General features: G+C 41.0%; 1 protein-coding gene across 4 annotated transcripts in view; it reads left to right on the top strand.

The window, feature by feature from the left end:
* Window positions 1-12,322, top strand: part of pde4ba (phosphodiesterase 4B, cAMP-specific a) — a 155,897-nt gene extending 143,575 nt beyond the window's left edge. For all 4 annotated transcript variants that reach the window (XM_086225579.1, XM_086225582.1, XM_086225581.1 and 1 more), the window contains 8 exons: window positions 2,455-2,548; window positions 5,869-6,152; window positions 6,256-6,420; window positions 7,195-7,294; window positions 7,401-7,555; window positions 7,677-7,799; window positions 8,494-8,676; window positions 8,766-12,322. In XM_086225579.1, the coding sequence (XP_086081705.1) occupies window positions 2,455-2,548; window positions 5,869-6,152; window positions 6,256-6,420; window positions 7,195-7,294; window positions 7,401-7,555; window positions 7,677-7,799; window positions 8,494-8,676; window positions 8,766-9,212 (1,551 nt within the window). In that variant the 3' untranslated portion in view covers window positions 9,213-12,322. The remainder of the gene's footprint in view (window positions 1-2,454; window positions 2,549-5,868; window positions 6,153-6,255; window positions 6,421-7,194; window positions 7,295-7,400; window positions 7,556-7,676; window positions 7,800-8,493; window positions 8,677-8,765) is intronic.
* The last annotated feature ends 847 nt before the right edge of the window (window positions 12,323-13,169 follow it).

The raw sequence follows: 13,169 nt of genomic DNA, 5'->3' as shown, positions 1-13,169 counted from the left end.
TCACCTAAATTGGGGAAGGATGCAATTATCTCCCACTACTTTCTTTCCCCCCACTCTCTAGTTGTCTCTTGGTGCAGGCTGATAAAAATAGCCTTCCACAGACACCCTGACAGCATCTAATATTATGGGATGCGGGTAATGAACAGGCTTATGAGTTTTCTACAATGGCTGCTGTACTCCGGGATGTCAAAAGACAACAGAAACCTCAAAAGAGGGGGAGGGAGCGGAGCGAATGATAATAGAGATAATGATAATAGGAGGCTGCAGATTCGCGTTCCTCAAAACGTGCCTCATCCTCTCTTTTACTGTAGAGGGAAGGCAGCGCTGCGTGGCTCAATGGCATTCCTTCACAGCGGCTGACTTCATAACAAATAGGGGGAATTACAGGGACTTAGAATGGAAGAGGATGGGAATTATTTGAAGCAGTTGCACAGCATGAAAAGAGAAAAGTGAGGTCAAGGAAATGTTACTAATATGGCTCATTATCACAAGAGGGATTCCTCTGCTGGACGGACAGAAATGTAATACACTGTTGAGTGTGTGCAGAACAAAGAGAGATATCCAAACTATATAGGATGAAGAAATAAAACCAGTGACTTTGATTACTAAAGCTTAACAAATTCCTTTTGGCTGACCGGCCTAACTGACAGCACAATAGGACAATAGGTATTGGTACAGGGGGCTGAAGTTATCAAATAATGAACAACTAATTGAAGGTTAAGCATATATATCTATATCTATATCTATCTATCTATATGTAGCTATATCTATATATCTATGTGTGTGTGTGTATATGTGTGTATATATATATATGTATATATATATATATATATAATATGCACATGTACATCTGGCTGAAGGGTCATGGACTGAGAAGACAGAAAGAGGAAAACTTACATCTGGAATCTCTTGTATCAATCACTTCTTCAGAAACTCACATGTGGAGCTGTAATTAGGGCTCCCCCTGTCTCCCCAGTTTCTGTCAAATCATGTGTTCTGAATAGACTGTGTTGCTGGGGCTGGCAGACTACAGCAGGACAGACGAGGGTGGGAGGAACAGGGAGAGAGAGGAGCAGGGTAGGAGGGGGCACTACAGCAGTGAGAGCAGCGAAGCAAGACAAATCCAGTGGAGGAACCCCCCCTCCAGTCAGATGAACATCGCTGCCTCACTCCCTCCTCCTGCTCTTGTCTCCGTTGCTGTTTTTTCCCCTCCTCCCCTCCTCGCGTCTCCTCCATTATTCATCAGTGCGCTGAGAGTCCCCAGCTCACAGCTCCAGCTGCTGCAGCTCCAGTCGATCCACCGAGCTCGCTGGATCTCCGCCTCACCTTGCCTGGCTACTAATTTTCCTCCCATCCATCTATCTAACCATCCATCCCCAGGCATGGAGACTCAGAGCTGGCCCCTTTCTACTTCTAAGACGGAGAGTGAACCATCATCATCGAGCTGCTCTCTTAGCTGCTGAAAAGGGAAACACAAGAGGAGAGGAGAGAGGATTTTTTTTTTTTTGGCGCTGAAAGAATCCTGTTCGACTGCCTCCATTTTTTTCCCTCTGGATTATAGTTCTGGCTTTGTGTAGGAACGAGAAAACGGGGTCCAAAATGCCTGAAGCCAATTACCTGCTGTCCGTGTCTTGGGGTTACATTAAGGTGTGTTGTGCTTGTCTTCGTAGCTTGGTGGGATACCGCACTCATCAATGTGCTGTGTTGCATTCAGGAAGATTTTTTCATAAAAGTATAAATATTCTTCTCAAATTTTTCAACATGCTATACTGGTGTGACTGTACCAAAAGATATTTCGATGATGATGATTACGATGAGGAGCGTCTGACAGAATGGTGTTTTGTGGCTCAGGCTCCATCTTGAGCCCTCTGCAGAGCTGTGTATTTGATGTGTGTTAGTGTGTATGTGTGTGCACGCGCATGCAGCCGCCTGTCAACAGCTGCTACTGCAGTGCCCTTAGGTCTTCGTGTACTGTCAAATGCATCCGTGTTGAACGTTGAATCTATTTAAAATTTTGTTTTATATAAATATGCACATGGAAATTGGCTGAATGTTGGAACAAGGAGGAGCAGAAGGGCCGAGTACAGATTTTCCTCTTGACATCATTGAAATTCTTGCACACTGACGCAAGTAAAAGAGGCAAATAGGCCTCAAAAATGTGATTCAGTGTAATAAAACTGTTGCAGACGGTGAAATGAGAGGTATTAAAAGATGATGGCCTCCCCAGTGGTAACACAATTAATGATCAGCACCTTAATTATTTTCAGGGAAAAGTGGGGTGGGGGATGTGTTTCTCTACCTATTACACTAATTCAAAAAAAATACTTGAGCTGGTGGAATAAAGAGGTATTGCTGAATTTTTCCATGGATTCATGGCCATAATTTCTCCCGGTCTTTCCTTGGAAACTGACGACATTGTTTCTCTTTCTTCCCCTTCCTCTTCCTCTCTTGCAGTTTAAGAGAATGTTGAATCGGGAGCTGACGCACCTATCTGAGATGAGTCGGTCTGGAAATCAGGTTTCTGAATTCATCTCCAACACCTTCCTAGGTAAAGAAAAGTCTCCTGTACATGCACCCAGTGTCACAGTTTGGTTTGTGGGAATCCATCTTTCCCATCACATTCATGACTTGTGTTTCAGTTGAAAATAAATCCAAAAATAAGAATTCCTCCAAATATTTAGTAGCTCCCACAAATGCCTGTTTCTCTTATGCTTTACCGCAGTCTTTGTGTGGAGGATCAGGCTTTTGCACGATGCTAAGCCGTGCAAGTTGCTCTGGCTTTTTTGTGGGGGCGTACCATAAAACACTGCGCCATTAAGATTCATCTTGAGGTTTTTCACACCAGCCTCAAAATAGTCCTTTGAATTGATGTAAAAACTATATATTTCTCCATGTGAGAAAATAAAGGTATAGTGTTGGTCATCTTTCCTATGAAAAGTGACATTTGAACAACGATGGAGCTTGTTAGAATTTATCTGGACTGGGAGAAGATGCTGTCAGTCCGGGTCGGACTAAGAGAGTCTTGAAACAGAAGTTTCTTGATTCATGTCCTTAAATCTTTTTTAGAAAGAAAACATGGTACTTAGCACCGTGTGACAATCAACCAAAGCAATTGTCATCCTGTGGAATAAAAGTTTGGTAAATGATAGATTCATGTTGTGATTGCTAGAAAACAGACAGACAAAACTATATATTTGAACGAGGATAATAAAGATGCCAGACAGAAGTCACATGGACTTGGTTAAGACTATTTATAGACATTGGGCTTCTGATCGATTGGCATCCTGATCCAGTGTAGTGTGGATAGCAGATCCCCTCACTCCCAGATAATAGACACTGAGTGGAGGAGGAGGGGTGAGGGAGCAGACGAGAAGCAAAGGAGAGCAGAAGGGAGGGAGCAGACTGCAGTGAAGGAGGAAATAGAGGTACAGAGGAACCCCCTTTGCTGGCAGTTACCATATTGGGTGACTCATCTCCATCTTAATGCGTCTTTGTCAGCAGGGACACCTTGTTGTTCCTCCACTTCTCCACCAATCCCCCCCTCTCTCCCTCCCTCTCTGCTCTGAGAATGCAGACTGAGATAACTACAATGAACACAAAGATAAATAAATCAAGAAAGAAAGATTGTTGTCGAAGAGGAAAAATGTCTGAAGCGGCACAGCTGGTCTGCTTTAGTCTCAGCTGACCAGTAGCACTGTAAAATCCTTTCATCCATTAAGATTAGTGTCATATCACTAATCCACGTGTTTCTGCATTACATTTTTTTAGAGGAAGCATTCATTCAGACTCTGAAAAATTACATTTAGCTGCCATATGCGTAGTTCCGCAGAGGTCATTCTTTTCAAATCCCCATTAGTTTATTGAAAACTTTGTGGTTTTTAATATTTCCAGCTGGTCGTGAGGTAGACTGTTGGTAAAACAGCACAAATGCGCTCATGGAATCTGGATAATTCCCTTGATGAATACATCATCAAGGGTGATTTCAGACCAGGATTTCGGACTTTCCGTTCAGTGCTGTTGTGTGACAGCATGCCACCGATTCACGTGTGCCTTCCCACTGCCGCGGCTGCCCTCACGACATAATTCTGTCATAATAAGCCCCGGAGCACTCCCAGCTTAGGGAATTTACTGTGGTTTAAAAAAAAGAAAGAATAGAAAATGCCAAAAAAGCCTCCCCCTTCTCCCTGCTGCATCTGCGTCGTCACCAGAGAGGAGCATCTGGAGGAGGATGAAAAGGAATCAGATGAAGTAAACGTGGGAGGTGATGGAGGAAAGAGAGGGAAGAAAAGGAGAGCGAGAACAGAGCAGGCTACTTGAGACATTTACTTCATCTGCTTATTTTATCTCTAAATCAGTGGCTGGCAAAGGCAGCATAAAAAAGTACAAATAACGATTTATTCACTTTATTTCTCATACAACTTGGTGGCTCCTGAAAATCACCTGGTCTGCAGAATGTGTTGTTGTGCATATTCTCTCAGCCAACTCAGTTTTCATAAAAATCAGTTCATGTGTGGAAACTGGTGTGTGTGTGCAGTTTTTCCATTATATTTTGGATTGTTTACATCCAGCCCCTGGATTTGAGTCTGAGACTGCAAATACGTGTCAGCCTCACAATTACACACACATACACACACACACACACACACACACACACACACACACACACAGGCCACACACAAACACCCAACATCGATGTTGATAATGATGGCCTGTAATAAATTAGAGGGCAATATATTGCTCTTTCCCTTGTTTCCCATGCAGCACATGTCTGTGAGAGCTTAATTGCCCATTCTCAATTACCAGTGGAGGACTGAGGCGAGAGAAAGAGACAGACAGACAGAAAGGAAACAGTGAAGAGAGAAAGAGAGAGAGAGAGAGAGAGCATGAGACTGAAAGTGATTATTTGAATTACAGCTGGTAATTGAATAACCCTCCACAGGGGAAGGCTGATAGGCCAGTGATGAGCTGAGTCGAGGCCTGATAGATGAGTGCGCAGCTCACATACAGGCCGATAGTATTCCCTGCAGGATTCCATTCAATTCTACCGGTGATGGCAGTAAGCACAAGTGGTTGCAGTTGGCATGTTTTCTGTGCTTATTTTAGGGAAAGTGTGAAGTTGTTATTTTTTCTTTTCTTCACATAACATAAAAGCCATGCTTTCTGTGTTATTTTTGGGTTTCTTGCTCCTTTATTTTAGGCCAAACTTAATAGACTTAGCGGAGATAAACCAAATTTAACAAGGATGTAATAGAAGCCTAATAGTAAAATTTAAGATCTTAATCCCAAAAGATTAAGATGAAAAGAGATAGAGATTAAAGATTCCCACCCATCCTTCTGCATTACATCTAAATTGTAACTAAAATGCCCTTTCAAATATTTGCTGCTTCATTTTATTTTTTTGAGCTGAGTGAATGCCTCGATGAAAGGAGTATAAGCACGTTGATGCATATTTCTAACCCTTAAAAACAAGAATATTTAAGCATTTTCTAGACTTTGCAGGAACCCTGAATGAAGCGGCAACTTATTCAAGGCCCCAGCTCAGAGTCTGTCAATGGTCTGACCTATATGAGTGAAAAGAATAAGAGATGAGATGTGAACCACCTGCTGCCACACAAGGAAAAAAGCAGAGACAGAGAGGGAGAGAGAGATGAATGAACAGTAGGAGCTCAGAGAGACAGCAGGTGGAGGACAGGGAGCATCAAGGAACAAATGAACGGACTGTGTTTCCATCATGCACCTGGGTTCCTCAGCAGCGTTCAAACAGGCTCTCTCTGTCTGAGCTCAAATGATGATTTTACTCCCTTCTCTTTCACACAAATGGTTCATCACCATTCTAAATCAATCAATTCTCTATCATCCTTCCCTCAGACAAACAGAATGAGGTGGAGATCCCGTCACCGACACCCAAAACACGGGAGAAGAAGAAGCAGCAGAAGCAGCAGCTGATGACACAGATCAGTGGGGTCAAGAAGGTCTCCCACGGATCCTCCCTGTCTAGCAGCAGCATCTCGCGCTTCGGTGTCAAGACCGATAAGGAGGAGATGCTGTCCAAGGAGCTGGAGGATCTGAACAAGTGGGGACTGAATATCTTCACTGTGTCAGAGTACTCCAACAACCGACCTCTCACCTGCATCATGTACGCCATCTTTCAGGTATGACTCGCTCTGTTTTTATCAGTATCCTCTGTGCCGTCGTATTGTCTTAAATATTTTAAAATTGTAATTCCTAACTATGTGGCAATGTTATCTCTCCAAGGAGCGAGATCTTTTAAAGACATTTAAGATCCCAGTGGATACATTCGTGGCCTACATGATGACCCTGGAAGATCACTACCATTCTGATGTGGCTTATCATAACAGCCTGCACGCTGCTGATGTAGCCCAGTCCACACACATCCTCCTCTCAACTCCAGCTCTGGATGTAAGTCATCACGGTTTTTCACCACCTATGCACAAGTTCTTCGTACAATTTTGTACGCACTTTCAGCTCTTGAGGTGGTAAAATTAGGGTACCAGCGCACATTCAAAGACATAAGGTAGAACTAAAATCAGAGAAGTGTGGACTTGCATCACTCCATGTTCCTCTTTCCTGAATCACCACTTCATCAACATCATTTCATTGAATCATCTCTTCCCGTCTATGCTGGCACTGACAAATAACAGTTTACTCAGACAAAACTTCCCTTTCCTTCCGACACGAGTCCCTCAGTCTCTCCTTTGTCTGACTTTTCTAAATGCATCCTCTCATAGCCCTCGTCTGGGGGTTTAAATCGCAGCTGCTAGTGTGCTAACGTCAGGTCAGTGTGCCCGGGCCTCCAGAGTATCACGATTTTCTTTTTATGCTTATCTATTTTTCATCTATCTCTGCCAGCGGTGTTGTACTCTTTCATTGTGGGATTCTACTGACAGCTAGCTTGCTATTCAGTTGAAGAAATAATTAATCAACCTCTGACCCAGTGTTCTGAAAGGCAGAGTGTGGCAGAGACAATTACATTTCTCGTCAGATTAAGGTTAAAAATCTGATATTTTAATTGCACAGTTCAGTTTCCATGTATAATCCCTGGTTTTATCTCTCCCACCCACAGTGTGCTGTGAATCAACATGGACGTGGATTAATTGTTCTGTTCTTTCTGATGCTATTTTTCCCTCGGATCATTTTTAATGTTCTGTCTCTCTTCTCTGTCTCTTTGTACAGGCTGTTTTCACAGACCTTGAGATCCTTGCAGCCATCTTTGCTGCAGCCATCCATGATGTTGACCATCCTGGAGTATCAAACCAATTCCTCATCAATACCAGTAAGTCAGGGCTGTTTAGGAATAGGAAAATGATGTATTCGATCATGTTGTGGCATCAGTGGTAGTAACGGCAAATATATTAATTCTCTGTTTCACTTCTGTCCAGACTCTGAGCTGGCGCTGATGTACAACGACGAATCTGTGCTGGAGAACCATCACTTGGCTGTGGGATTCAAGCTTCTTCAGGAGGACAGCTGTGATATCTTCCAGAACCTCACCAAGAAGCAACGACAGTCTCTACGCAAGATGGTCATCGACATGGTGAGACACTGAGATTTATCTTCCTCCCATCTCTCGTTGTATTTTCATAATTGCATAAATCTGTCCGACTTGTCCTGAGGCTGATGATGGGATTTTCTCTTTTTATTTTTATTTTTTCCAGGTTCTGGCCACTGACATGTCCAAACACATGAGTCTGTTGGCTGATCTGAAGACCATGGTGGAAACCAAGAAGGTGACGAGCTCCGGGGTGCTGCTGCTGGACAATTACACAGACAGAATACAGGTAGGTGTTTGTTTCCGCGAGGAAGTGTTTTAACTTCTGTACAACTTGTACATGGAGAATATGAGTCAGGGACTGGCTATACCTTAGACTTGCCACCTCTCTTGTACCTGCTTTTAATAGCTCTAATCACCAGGCAGTATTAGGGGAGGTAACTCATTAGCAAGCCTCCTACATAGCTGACCTCTGCTCTCACTGTCACTCTTTTTCTCACCCCATCCATCTTCTTTTTACCTCCCCTCCCTCCACACTGGCCTCGCTTGGCTGGTTACTTTATTCCACCGTTGTACAGACTGCCCCCCTCCAATAACATAGAATGTGATAGAATTAGACTCATGTCTGCTCTGGGAGAATCAAATTTCTCCTAAATTTACTCCTTATAAAGTGACCTTATGTGAATTACTGTCTTGTTTCAAAGATACTGGATGGTTTTGTTGGAGAGGATCATCATTTTCAGTTTTTGATGAGTTTCTCAAAAATAAAATATTGGTTTTATAACAAAAAAATTCTCTTCTTCATTGTATGTATAGAAATCCAATGGTATGTGATTAGAATAGAAAAAAATAACCCCTCGGCTCAGCTTCTGGCAAAAGTAGGGTACAAAAGTACCCTAAACACAATAAATGCCTAAAACAGAGACAATACAAGCGTTTCGCATGTACATTTTCAGTAAATTGTGGTTCCACATTGTTTGTAGGTTCTGCGAAACATGGTGCACTGTGCTGACCTGAGTAACCCCACCAAGTCCCTGGAACTGTATCGCCAGTGGACTGATCGGATAATGGAGGAGTTCTTCCACCAGGGAGACCGCGAGCGAGAGAGGGGGATGGAGATCAGCCCTATGTGTGATAAACACACAGCCTCAGTGGAGAAGAGCCAGGTGGGCATCGAGTCATACGTGTATTGAACACATTCACATAAGCGCATCAAGAATCACTTTGAACTATAATTTATTTCATTTTCCTCCAGGTGGGTTTCATTGACTACATCGTGCACCCATTGTGGGAGACTTGGGCCGATCTGGTCCACCCAGATGCCCAGGACATTCTGGACACATTGGAGGACAACAGGAACTGGTACCAGAGCATGATCCCCCAGAGTCCCTCCCCACCCTTCTATGACCAGGGCACACATGGACACAGTGGGGGCACTGGAGGGCAGGGAGGTGGGGAAAAGTTTCAGTTTGAGCTCACCTTAGAGGAGGAGGACTTGGATGGTATAGAGAAAGATGGCGAAGGGGAGGAGGAGGAGGAAGAAGAAGAGGAAGCGTTGGAAGAAGAGGAGGATAGTCTAGGAGATTCTCGTTCTCCTCCCCCAGACTATTTGGACAGTCAGGATCACGAGGACGGCGGCATGATGGAGCCTACGACGGCAATAGAGATCGTGACACATGAGGCGTCACCAACAGACACATAGGACTTCCATCATCCAGCTCACATGGTGATTTGAAAGTTTTTGGAAAGAGGGTAGATCCTCTTGCAGCTGAGCTTTTCAACAAGCCCACAGAAGCAAGGGCTTATTTTTGGCCCGCACTGGGGCGTCTTGCACTTGGGTGTTTGAAGCCAGAGATGGACGGACAGTGTCGGTGAGGCGGCTTCAGAGTTCTCAGGAAATAATTACTGCAAACATTTTAGTCTTGATGGACAGGCGAGACTGAAGGTGGAGCTTGAAGGATTTTGGCCAGTTTTGGAAACGGTTCCTTTTCTTTTCTGGACTGGCATTAAATGGACATCGACACTACTGAGAGAAGTTTTGTACCTTAAGACATTTTTACAGATATGATATGATCTAGAAGTAGCATAGAGTAAGATCTACTGATGGAGACACGTTTGTATAGCAAGAGAAAGTGTTTACTTTTTTCCTGTACCATTTGTCGAATGACTTTTGTGTGCCTTTTTTACTAATGTCTTTATATAGTTTTTTATTTATTGAACACTCTAGTATGTCTGTCAAAAGTTCTTTTCTTATCTGAGAGTAAAATCATTTTTGTATGTTAAAAAGAGAACAGTCTTCCATGTATTGGGCAATAGAGATATCCAAACAAATGTCGACAAACAGCCCTTGGACAAACTCTGCTTAATAGGGAAACATGAGCACGCACACATTTATTTTTCCATCTGAGCACAAATTTTTCTTTACATGTGGAATTTAAACATCAGTTTATGTTGCATGTTCAAATTGTCACGTTCAGTGTCAGTCAATGAAATGCATTTCTTCTCCTTTCATGCTCAAATTCTTCATCATACATCTTTTATGTGAATGGTCTGCAAACCATTTTTGCTTCCTACCTTTGCACACCAAAGCTGGTCTCACTGTTGGGATAAAATTCACACTTGCAACTATCTGCTCATGTATTCCTGTAAAATTATTGTGAAATGGAGGTTGGGCCAGTTCAATCCATCACAACTAGGACCTCCCTCAAGATGAAGTCAGCATAAATAGAGTCAGAACTAAAAAGTCACCTCAGACAGCAAGCTGCTCATGCCTGTGATCAGATTAGAGATGAAGTCAGACAAGGACAAAATGCACAACAAGCGACATTTTGTTGTTAGCTAACAGGTATGATGCAGTCTTCACAATTCCATTAGCTGACCCCAGACCTGCCACCCCTCTGAAATCAGGCCCCGACCAGATGATTAAAGGTTCCTGTGTAAGACGCGCTCTCCAACCCTCATCAGTGCCAGTATTCACATGGTTTACAGACCCCTCTGGGCCTCATGGACACGACCCCAAAACAATCAGGCCAGCTATTTCTTCCTCACGATACAAAAAAAAAAAAAAAATCCCACAAGGGCTGCTTCTTCACATTGACATCAGTTGGATTATTTTTCCCTCCCTTTGCACTCTATCAGGTTTTCAGGACAGGTTATTAGGATTTGGTGCAGGCGCAGGTTACAGGACGGCAGACTGTAATTTGAAAACAAAGAAAAATGATTATAATAGCGTGCTATTTTGATTCTTTGAAATGGTTTGAAAATGGTTTGTAGACCTTCTGTTTCTGCCCCCGCTTACCTCTGCGATCATGTCTTTTCCATTCAGATATTGGTTTACTGACATACTCAAAAGGTACTTCTTCAAATTTCACCCCAGCATGATTAAGTGGCAATCATTTGTGAGCAGTGTGTGTGTGTCTAGGATGAAAGGTTTTGTATGTATGTGTGTGTGTGTGTGTTTTGGTATGTTTGGATGTGTTAACTTTGCCATCAGGCCTTACCCATTACTTCACACCTTTGTCTCTACTGTTTGTCGCTAGGAGCTCAAGTTGGTCCTTTTTGCTGTTTATAACAGTGTGTATTTATTCTATAAGCATGTAAATAAGAAATACTGGTTCAGTGTAAAATCTATTTTAATTTATATGCACTTGCATTACCTGAAAGTGGTGGTGTCTAATGTGTAGAAGGCTCTGGATTAGAGTCTTTATATATACACACACAATACACAATACAATACACAATATAACATTGTGTATATACTCGCACAACGTTTTGATTGCCCTGCAGAGCAGCAGCTAAAGAAACATGTTGTCACATGGGAACCTTGTAACTCCAAAAAGACTTTTTGTTTTAATTTTAACATCGTCAAATGCCACACTCAAGAGAATGAAAAATCTTTACACTAACCTTATGCACAAACATTTAAACCAAAAGAGTTGGCATTTATTAAATAAACTGGGTTTATTATCCAATTTTTTGTAAATTTTGATGAAAATTGTTTCAAGTGAGTGACATTTATCAAATAAAAGCCCCAATTATCTTTTCTATAAATCTTATTTTTCAGTTCTATTATTTTAAAAATGGACCAATTTATTTTTTGAAGGTATAAGGTTGTCATTTGACAGCAGCAATCCGGTGACCTAGAGGCGACATAGAGGACATGTTAAACTGCGTAGGTTTGGGTATAGGATACATGCAAGCTAGCGAAGGAACACAGATGCTTAGTTAATGCTTGATATGAGAATATACAGATAGCTTCTCTTCTCTCAGCGGCTTGTCACTACCTAAGCTTTAACATCTAGCATTTGAATGCCGATTGCTGATACACGAGGCCAGACACAGGTTCGACTGAACACAAAGCGATTGTCTCCTTTTACACTTATCGCACTTCATGTAAAAATAGATAACACAGGGACGGTATTGGTAGCATGCTCCAGTACCCCCGGCACTGACGTGAATCGATCTGAATTAACAGCAAAACATGATCTTATTTAACTGATTGTGCTAATGTGTGAACTATTTCTGACCAAACTTGTTAGCAGTTTTGAAATTCAAATTCGTCGGTATTAACATTGTTTATCTATGTTCAAGCTTTTTTTGGTCCTAGTTGTGTCCAAATGGTTACCCTGATTTAGCACTATCTGCATGAGAGATGGGGTTTTTTTATTGTCAATAATATGTTCAAGTCCACCAGTTGTTGCAGGTGGGTTATTAAATGTTTCACACAATGTATGGTATTATATTGTATATTGTGTTCAAAAATAAATCTGAAATACTTTTTCTATGAAGTGATTAAAAGCAAAGCATGACTAAATTTCATCTGCTTGTTCTGTTTTTTTTCCCCCTCCTAGCCTAGTTTTCTCCACTCTGGGGGGGGGGAGCAGCAAATGAGGGTACAGTCATGTTGTGGTAATTTTTTCATTATCAGGTTGAAAGTAAAATATATAAATATAAAACATATATATATATATATATGTGTATATATATATATATGTGTATATGTGTATATATATATGTGTATATATATGTGTATATATATATGTATATATATATGTGTGTATATATATATGTGTGTATATATATGTGTATATATATATGTGTATATATATGTATATATATATGTATGTGTATATATATATGTGTGTATATATATATGTGTGTGTATATATATGTGTGTGTATATATATGTGTGTGTATATATATATGTGTGTATATATATATGTGTATATATATGTGTGTGTATATATATATGTGTGTGTATATATATGTGTGTGTATATATGTGTGTGTATATATATATATGTGTATGTGTGTATATATATATATGTGTGTATATATATATGTGTGCATATATATATATGTGTGCATATATATATATATGTGTGCATATATATATGTGTGTATATATATATATGTGTGTGTATATATGTACATGTGTGTGTATATATGTACATATATGTGTATATGTATATATATGTATATATATATGTGTGTATATATATATGTGTGTGTATATATGTACATATATGTGTATATGTATATATATGTATATATGTGTGTGTATATATATGTGTGTGTGTGTATATATGTACATATATGTGTATATATGTGTATATATGTGTATATGTATATATATATGTATATATATGTGTGTATATATA

The sequence above is a fragment of the Aulostomus chinensis genome, chromosome 14, assembly GCF_037954235.1.
Source record: "Aulostomus chinensis isolate RoL2024-O1b breed Wild chromosome 14, RoL_Achi_v1.0, whole genome shotgun sequence".
Lineage (NCBI taxonomy): Eukaryota > Metazoa > Chordata > Actinopteri > Syngnathiformes > Aulostomidae > Aulostomus > Aulostomus chinensis.
This window is presented reverse-complemented; position numbering and strand designations above follow the sequence as displayed.